Source organism: Helianthus annuus, chromosome 12 (genome assembly GCF_002127325.2).
Source record: "Helianthus annuus cultivar XRQ/B chromosome 12, HanXRQr2.0-SUNRISE, whole genome shotgun sequence".
NCBI lineage: Eukaryota > Viridiplantae > Streptophyta > Magnoliopsida > Asterales > Asteraceae > Helianthus > Helianthus annuus.
This window is the reverse complement of record NC_035444.2, coordinates 95458330-95468019: the sequence shown is the minus strand read 5'-3', so window position 1 is coordinate 95468019 and position 9690 is coordinate 95458330. Positions and strand designations below refer to the sequence as shown.

The 9690-nt window shown below is 35.4% G+C and overlaps 1 protein-coding gene across 1 annotated transcript; it reads left to right on the top strand.

Annotated features, from left to right (window-relative positions):
- The first annotated feature begins 2333 nt into the window (after window positions 1–2333).
- On the top strand, window positions 2334–9058 carry LOC110893522. Its single transcript, XM_022140627.1, has 10 exons — window positions 2334–2436; window positions 3268–3413; window positions 4081–4170; window positions 4560–4700; window positions 4905–5118; window positions 5971–6095; window positions 7242–7382; window positions 7589–7799; window positions 8652–8850; window positions 8953–9058. The coding sequence occupies exons 1-10, from the start codon at window positions 2334–2336 to the stop codon at window positions 9056–9058; spliced, it is 1476 nt and encodes a 491-aa protein (XP_021996319.1).
- Window positions 9059–9690: the final 632 nt, after the last annotated feature.

Genomic DNA, 9690 nt, shown 5'->3' with positions numbered 1-9690 from the left:
TGGGACGACAACAGGGACTATGTGCAACGTTACCCAATCCATGAAAATTTGCCCATGCCAAATCTAGGAGCCTACCCAGGGTTAGATCCTCTAGATCCCTATTACGATAACGATGCATTCATTAGGGAGATTTTAGAGAATCCTTACCCATACCAGGCCCCGTACCAGGAACTCGCACCCCAGATTCCGAACCCAGTCCTAGAACCTGCACCCCCAATAAGTGCAGACAATGTACAAGAACTTAGGACTTTCGGTGAGGAAATTTTAAAGAGTAGTGAACGAATGGGACAGGTGGGAGAGCGTCTCGTATGGAAATACGACGAGTGCAATATGGATTTTTGCATGAATCCATATCCTTGAATCGATGGTGGAGATGGTAGAATAATAATAATATAATATAATAATGAAATTGTTGGTGCATACGTCTGTCGAATTCGTCTTGTATCGAGTCTTGCATTGTTCGTGGCACAAAGATCGAGAAATCATGACATAAAGTTAATTCCGCAAGAAAGGACTAATTCCGCATGAAGTGATACTTGGTAATTCCGCACGGAATTAATAAGTAATTCCGTGTGAGTCTTAATTTCGCGTGAATGTATTTCCGTGTGAAGCATGTTTCATACGGAATTAGTGTGTCTATAAATAGTTGTAATCTCGTGTCATTTGGTACGAAATTAGCATAGTGTTTTCCGACGGCGAAGCTCTGTCGAAGTGTCTTCAGACCTGTAAAGTGTTACAAAATCAATATACAAGACAGTTATTAGTGAATCTTGCTAAAATTCATGCATTATGTCTGTTTTCTCCTTTCATAGTGTATAGAACGCCTCTGAACGACTCCTTTTGGGTCCGCGAACGATCCTACAATTGGTATCAGAGCTCAGGAGGAGGAGTTTTGCGGATTTCAGCTTGATTTCATCTCATTTTTTTTACTTCTACACTTTCTTTTCTTAATTGAACAAGTTTCCACGGTTAAAATGATCTGAATTTCACATATAACATGTAAAACAGTGTATTAACAAAGCCTTGAGAGATTTGGACCATAATTCAATCAAAAACTTACAAAATTTGTAATTTCGCATGAAATTTTGTTCGAAAATGGTGACATCATCCTAATCTCGTTTGGAAGTGTACTTTAATTCCGCACGAGATTACAGTTAAAAGCTAATTTCATTTGAAATCACAGTTAATTCCGCACGGAATTCTAATTTCGTTTGGATAATCTCGTTCCATACTTAATTTCGTTCGAAATCTGAGTAATTCCGCACGGAATTACCTGATTTCGTTTGAAAGGTACTAATTTCGTTTGAAGGTTGTCTGTTGCAGGTAATTTCATTTAAAGAGCATAATCTCGTTTGAAAAGTGTTGTTTTTGATAAACTTGTTACCGAATCATGAGTGAAGAATTTTACAACGCATTTGCCACATCCTCGACTACTCCGGCTTCCCTTGCTCAAAACATGAATTTGGAAAATGAGACTGGAACAATGCAAAAACCCCCAAAGCTAATGAGTATTGAGGAGTATTACGGATGGAAAGATCGGTTTGAAAACTGGTTCAAGCTAATCATTTGAGATCTTGGGAATGTATTTTGAAAAAGTATGTTTTACCACGTACTGAACTGGAAGTTGAAAAAACAATCTATGAATTCAATGACAAAGAACGTGACATGTATAAAGCCGAAAAGATGATGATTAGTCTACTCCAGCAAGCTATTAAAGAAGACATCTTTGTATTGCTTCAACATGACAAACTTCAAAATCAATTTGGGATGCTCTTAAAATCAAATTTGAAGGAAGTGAGAAGATGATTAAGAGTAAAAAGGCACTGCTTAAGAAAGAATTTGATCTTTTCACAAGCTTGCCAGGAGAAGATACAAAGAAATTAATTGAAAGATATTGCCACTTAGTGCGATCTATGTCAATGTTAAGCATAACTAAAGATCGAGAGGAATGGGTGAACAAGTTAGCTGACGCTTTACCTCAGAAAGAGTGGGGTACATATTTGATGATCTTAAAGAACACCAGAGAATATGATGGTTTGACGATTTCTCAGTTCATTGAAAAAATTGAGGGTCAAGATCTTGAACAGCAAAAGATTGCAAGGATGAATAATCTGATTGGTCAACAAGATGTGAAAATGTACTACAAAGGCAATGTTTAAGAGGTTGAAAGGAGTCCGAAGATTCAAACTGCTTTTAGTGCTGGAAACTCATCTGAAAATGTTGATCAAAATCCAAATAGCAGCAGTAGTTTTTCTCCATACCCAAGTGTTAATCCAAAGAGTTCAACTTCAAGTTTTCATTCTCAAAGTTCTAAAAGTGGAAATGGTTGTGTGATGTGCAACATTGCATTCAATCTTCCAGATGGTCAAAGTTTTTCTGAAGAAATTGCAAAAGATCACATGGCGTTACTTGAAATTGTGCTACAATCTTATGAAGGTTTGGTTGCAGGGAGGATCGGCAATCCTATGCTGACAAAAGAGGATTACGATCAGATAGACGCTGAAGAGATGGAACTCATGGACATCAAATGGTGTCTAGCTAGTGTCTTGAGAAGAGCTGAAAAGTTCAAATTGATTACAGGAAGAAATGATTTCTTAGATGCACATGTTTCAACTTTGGGTTTTGATAAATCTAAAGTTACTTGTTTTCGATGCAGGGAGAAAGGTCATTTCAAGAGAGAATGCAAAAATCGAGAAGTAAGTGAAGCAAAGAATCCATTCGGAAAAGATGATTAGTATCGGAAAGCCATATATCAACAAGTTGGCCAACAACAACAAGAACCACAAGTGGCTCATAGTAGAAAAGTAATAGAGGATTCTTCAAAGAGAGCATGTTTGGTGAATCAATAAAATTTCAGCTGGGATAAATACATTTCATCCGACAACAAAGCATGCTTAATCAATCAAGATGATGAAAAATTACCCGAAGGATTTAGCTGGGATCAGTTTGTGGATGAGAATGGGGAATTTAAAGCTTTCATTGCTAAAATTGTAAAAGAACCAGATTTGTTTACAGAGTGGATGAAAGTGGTTGGTGTTAATGTGAAGAATGAAGAAGAAGAGTCTGTTTCATCAGATGGAAGTTCAGAAAGAGCAACTATGTTTGATCAAACACCATCTGATTCTAGTTTTTCATATGATAGTTCTGAAAAGTCAATAGATTTTGATCAATCACCAACTGATGACAGTGGTGATGATGAGGAAGAAAGACATATTAATGTTGCAAAAACTCATCTATCTCCTGAAAGTTTTCAATTTTATTTTGCAGATCGTTTGGAGAAGCTGAAAGAGAAACGAGCTACAAAAGACTTGAAAAAGGAAAAAGTTGAAGATGTTGCTGAAACAAAGAAAGTTGAAACGGAGAAGGTGATTGAAGATGAAAAAGTGATTGAAGAAGAAAAAGTTGTTGAAGCTGTAAAAATCATTGAAGTAGAAAAGATTGTGGAAGTCATCGAGCCTTGCTTAAAGTGTTTAGAACCTTGCAAGCAGTGTGTAGAAAAAGATGAGAAGTTGACTGAGTTTGAGAAGATGAAAGAACAATTACTGTTTAATCTCAATTATGTGAAAGAGTCGTATGACGTATTGAACAGAACAGTAACTGGTCTTCAAAAGACAAATTCTGAAAGAGAAGATGCATTGACCATGATGAATGCGGTGATGATGTCGAAGCAAAAAAGCAATAAATCGTTACATTGAGGAATGTGCCAAGCTGAAACAAGAGTTGGAGACTGAGAAAATTGAAAATGAAAGAATTAGAAGACTCTTGCAAAGTTATTCTAGTTCTGATTATCTCATTGACGGAATTTATCCAACTGTTGCAAGTTTTGAAGCATTGCAAGATGATGAGAAGTCAAAGAAGAAGGATACTGGTAAGAAACAGAGTGTTAGTTATAACAAGTGTCCGCCTCCAATCTGGGAAGGATATTCTCCCAGAAAACCAAATGAGGAGCAAGTCCAAAAGGCATTCAATATAAAGTTAAAATCCAAAACAACTAATGAATTACCAGAAAACATTGATGTCATGTTCACATCGTCTGACACTGATCATGAGTCTGAGTTAATAAAAAAGGTGGTTGATCAGGTGTTGGATACGGATGAGGAGTCTGATTCAAAGTCCGAGTCTGGAAGTTCGAGTTCGTCGGTCAACAGTCAAAAGACGTCGGTTAAACGGGTTTTTAGTAAAGATTTTTTGTTATCAAAATCTAATTTGAATGAGGAAACATTTGAAGTTGCATATACTTTGAATTATTCTGACAAATTATATTCTGATAAAGAATTTCCAATAAGAAGTGTTAAAATTGAAAAGATCAAAAAGGTTTTCAAACTAACAGAAATCAATATTTCTGAAATAAAAGATTTAAATCTTAAAGAAAAACCTAAAAAATACACTTCAAGAGTTCAACAACAGTTAAACAAGAAAAAAGGTTTCAGTTCTGGTTCTGGTTTTCAAAAGAAACCAAACCATAACGGTAATTTCAAAAAGAAAGGTCTTGGTTTTATTCCACCTGAAAATTATAAAAAAGAGAAAATTTTCTAAACCAAATACAAAATTTGTTGCAGGAACAAGCTCAGAAAAAGAAGCAAAAAGCCCACTCTGGAAGCAATCGAATCAAGAATTCCTTGCTAAGAAGCAAGAGAGGATGGGGATTGGAGTTTTTCATAGAAAGGAGACTAGAACATGTTACAAATGCAATGAAGTTGGTCACATTGCATGGAACTGTTCTCAAGCTACAAAGACAAAACAGGAAGTCTCTAAAAAACTCAAAGAAAAAGTTGTTGAGAAATATGAATCACCAACTGAAAAATTCAAAGTTTTTGAAAATTCAACTTATGAAGTTGGTGAATATTCAAAGAAAAATTTTTACAAAAAAAAGAGCCAAAGACAACCAAATGTGGGTTGTTAAGAAGTTTTCTGATGTAAAAATGGGTGATGAATCTGATTCCACAAAATTAGAGGAGCCACAGGTTGAGATTAACTTTCATTCTCAAAGTTCTAAAAGTGGAAATGGTTGTGTGATGTGCAACATTGCATTCAATCTTCCAGATGGTCAAAGTTTTTCTGAAGAAATTGCAAAAGATCACATGGCGTTACTTGAAACTGTGCTACAATCTTATGAAGGTTTGGTTGCAGGGAGGATCGGCAATCCTATGCTGACAAAAGAGGATTACGATCAGATAGACGCTGAAGAGATGGAACTCATGGACATCAAATGGTGTCTAGCTAGTGTCTTGAGAAGAGCTGAAAAGTTCAAATTGATTACAGGAAGAAATGATTTCTTGGATGCACATGTTTCAACTTTGGGTTTTGATAAATCTAAAGTTACTTGTTTTCGATGCAGGGAGAAAGGTCATTTCAAGAGAGAATGCAAAAATCGAGAAGTAAGTGAAGCAAAGAATCCATTCGGAAAAGATGATTAGTATCGGAAAGCCATATATCAACAAGTTGGCCAACGACAACAAGAACCACAAGTGGCTCATGGTAGAAAAGTAATAGAGGATTCTTCAAAGAGAGCATGTTTGGTGAATCAATAAAATTTCAGCTGGGATAAATACATTTCATCCGACAACAAAGCATGCTTAATCAATCAAGATGATGAAAAATTACCCGAAGGATTTAGCTGGGATCAGTTTGTGGATGAGAATGGGGAATTTAAAGCTTTCATTGCTAAAATTGTAAAAGAACCAGATTTGTTTACAGAGTGGATGAAAGTGGTTGGTGTTAATGTGAAGAATGAAGAAGAAGAGTCTGTTTCATCAGATGGAAGTTCAGAAAGAGCAACTGTGTTTGATCAAACACCATCTGATTCTAGTTTTTCATATGATAGTTCTGAAAAGTCAATAGATTTTGATCAATCACCAACTGATGACAGTGGTGATGATGAGGAAGAAAGACATATTAATGTTGCAAAAACTCATCTATCTCCTAAAAGTTTTCAATTTTATTTTGCAGATCGTTTGGAGAAGCTGAAAGAGAAACGAGCTGCAAAAGAGTTGAAAAAGGAAAAAGTTGAAGATGTTGCTGAAACAAAGAAAGTTGAAACGGAGAAGGTGATTGAAGATGAAAAAGTGATTGAAGAAGAAAAAGTTGTTGAAGCTGTAAAAATCATTGAAGTAGAAAAGATTGTGGAAGTCATCGAGCCTTGCTTAAAGTGTTTAGAACCTTGCAAGCAGTGTGTAGAAAAAGATGAGAAGTTGACTGAGTTTGAGAAGATGAAAGAACAATTACTGTTTAATCTCAATTATGTGAAAGAGTCGTATGACGTATTGAACAGAACAGTAACTGGTCTTCAAAAGACAAATTCTGAAAGAGAAGATGCATTGACCATGATGAATGCGGTGATGATGTCGAAGCAAAAAAGCAATAAATCGTTACATTGAGGAATGTGCCAAGCTGAAACAAGAGTTGGAGACTGAGAAAATTGAAAATGAAAGAATTAGAAGACTCTTGCAAAGTTATTCTAGTTCTGATTATCTCATTGACGGAATTTATCCAACTGTTGCAAGTTTTGAAGCATTGCAAGATGATGAGAAGTCAAAGAAGAAGGATACTGGTAAGAAACAGAGTGTTAGTTATAACAAGTGTCCGCCTCCGATCTGGGAAGGATGTTCTCCCAGAAAACCAAATGAGGAGCAAGTCCAAAAGGCAGTCAATATAAAGTTAAAATCCAAAACAACTAATGAATTACCAGAAAACATTGACGTCATGTTCACATCGTCTGACACTGATCATGAGTCTGAGTTAATAAAAAAGGTGGTCGATCAGGTGTTGGATACGGATGAGGAGTCTGATTCAAAGTCCGAGTCTGGAAGTTCGAGTTCGTCGGTCAACAGTCAAAAGACGTCGGTTAAACGGGTTTTTAGTAAAGAATTTTTGTTATCAAAATCTAATTTGAATGAGGAAACATTTGAAGTTGCATATACTTTGAATTATTCTGACAAATTATATTCTGATAAAGAATTTCCAATAAGAAGTGTTAAAATTGAAAAGATCAAAAAGGTTTTCAAACTAACAGAAATCAATATTTCTGAAATAAAAGATTTAAATCTTAAAGAAAAACCTAAAAAATACACTTCAAGAGTTCAACAACAGTTAAACAAGAAAAAAGGTTTCAGTTCTGGTTCTGGTTTTCAAAAGAAAGCAAACCATAACGGTAATTTCAAAAAGAAAGGTCTTGGTTTTATTCCACCTGAAAATTATAAAAAAGAGAAAATTTTCTAAACCAAATACAAAATTTGTTGCAGGAACAAGCTCAGAAAAAGAAGCAAAAAGCCCACTCTGGAAGTAATCGAATCAAGAATTCCTTGCTAAGAAGCAAGAGAGGATGGGGATTGGAGTTTTTCATAGAAAGGAGACTAGAACATGTTACAAATGCAATGAAGTTGGTCACATTGCATGGAACTGTTCTCAAGCTACAAAGACAAAACAGGAAGTCTCTAAAAAACTCAAAGAAAAAGTTGTTGAGAAATATGAATCACCAACTGAAAAATTCAAAGTTTTTGAAAATTCAACTTATGAAGTTGGTGAATATTCAAAGAAAAATTTTTACAAAAAAAGAGCCAAAGACAACCAAATGTGGGTTGTTAAGAAGTTTTCTGATGTAAAAATGGGTGATGAATCTGATTCCACAAAATTAGAGGAGCCACAGGTTGAGATTAACTTTCATTCTCAAAGTTCTAAAAGTGGAAATGGTTGTGTGATGTGCAACATTGCATTCAATCTTCCAGATGGTCAAAGTTTTTCTGAAGAAATTGCAAAAGATCACATGGCGTTACTTGAAACTGTGCTACAATCTTATGAAGGTTTGGTTGCAGGGAGGATCGGCAATCCTATGCTGACAAAAGAGGATTACGATCAGATAGACGCTGAAGAGATGGAACTCATGGACATCAAATGGTGTCTAGCTAGTGTCTTGAGAAGAGCTGAAAAGTTCAAATTGATTACAGGAAGAAATGATTTCTTGGATGCACATGTTTCAACTTTGGGTTTTGATAAATCTAAAGTTACTTGTTTTCGATGCAGGGAGAAAGGTCATTTCAAGAGAGAATGCAAAAATCGAGAAGTAAGTGAAGCAAAGAATCCATTCGGAAAAGATGATTAGTATCGGAAAGCCATATATCAACAAGTTGGCCAACGACAACAAGAACCACAAGTGGCTCATGGTAGAAAAGTAATAGAGGATTCTTCAAAGAGAGCATGTTTGGTGAATCAATAAAATTTCAGCTGGGATAAATACATTTCATCCGACAACAAAGCATGCTTAATCAATCAAGATGATGAAAAATTACCCGAAGGATTTAGCTGGGATCAGTTTGTGGATGAGAATGGGGAATTTAAAGCTTTCATTGCTAAAATTGTAAAAGAACCAGATTTGTTTACAGAGTGGATGAAAGTGGTTGGTGTTAATGTGAAGAATGAAGAAGAAGAGTCTGTTTCATCGGATGGAAGTTCAGAAAGAGCAACTGTGTTTGATCAAACACCATCTGATTCTAGTTTTTCATATGATAGTTCTGAAAAGTCAATAGATTTTGATCAATCACCAACTGATGACAGTGGTGATGATGAGGAAGAAAGACATATTAATGTTGCAAAAACTCATCTATCTCCTAAAAGTTTTCAATTTTATTTTGCAGATCGTTTGGAGAAGCTGAAAGAGAAACGAGCTGCAAAAGAGTTGAAAAAGGAAAAAGTTGAAGATGTTGCTGAAACAAAGAAAGTTGAAACGGAGAAGGTGATTGAAGATGAAAAAGTGATTGAAGAAGAAAAAGTTGTTGAAGCTGTAAAAATCATTGAAGTAGAAAAGATTGTGAAAGTCATCGAGCCTTGCTTAAAGTGTTTAGAACTTTGCAAGCAGTGTGTAGAAAAAGATGAGAAGTTGACTGAGTTTGAGAAGATGAAAGAACAATTACTGTTTAATCTCAATTATGTGAAAGAGTCGTATGACGTATTGAACAGAACAATAACTGGTCTTCAAAAGACAAATTCTGAAAGAGAAGATGCATTGACCATGATGAATGCGGTGATGATGTCGAAGCAAAAAAGCAATAAATCGTTACATTGAGGAATGTGCCAAGCTGAAACAAGAGTTGGAGACTGAGAAAATTGAAAATGAAAGAATTAGAAGACTCTTGCAAAGTTATTCTAGTTCTGATTATCTCATTGACGGAATTTATCCAACTGTTGCAAGTTTTGAAGCATTGCAAGATGATGAGAAGTCAAAGAAGAAGGATACTGGTAAGAAACAGAGTGTTAGTTATAACAAGTGTCCGCCTCCGATCTGGGAAGGATATTCTCCCAGAAAACCAAATGAGGAGCAAGTCCAAAAGGCAGTCAATATAAAGTTAAAATCCAAAACAACTAATGAATTACCAGAAAACATTGACGTCATGTTCACATCGTCTGACACTGATCATGAGTCTGAGTTAATAAAAAAGGTGGTCGATCAGGTGTTGGATACGGATGAGGAGTCTGATTCAAAGTCCGAGTCTGGAAGTTCGAGTTCGTCGGTCAACAGTCAAAAGACGTCGGTTAAACGGGTTTTTAGTAAAGAATTTTTGTTATCAAAATCTAATTTGAATGAGGAAACATTTGAAGTTGCATATACTTTGAATTATTCTGACAAATTATATTCTGATAAAGAATTTCCAATAAGAAGTGTTAAAATTGAAAAGATCAAAAAGGTTTTCAAACTAA

Bases quoted from the DNA above. Each gene is read 5' to 3' on its own strand.
- LOC110893522 (XM_022140627.1), top strand. From the start codon at position 2,334: ATGTGCAACATTGCATTCAATCTTCCAGATGGTCAAAGTTTTTCTGAA. The intron at 2,437-3,267 runs GTTTGGTTGCAG...TTTATTTTGCAG, and splicing joins TGTGCTACAATCTTATGAAG to ATCGTTTGGAGAAGCTGAAA. The intron at 8,851-8,952 runs GTGTGTAGAAAA...CGTATTGAACAG, and splicing joins TGTTTAGAACTTTGCAAGCA to AACAATAACTGGTCTTCAAA.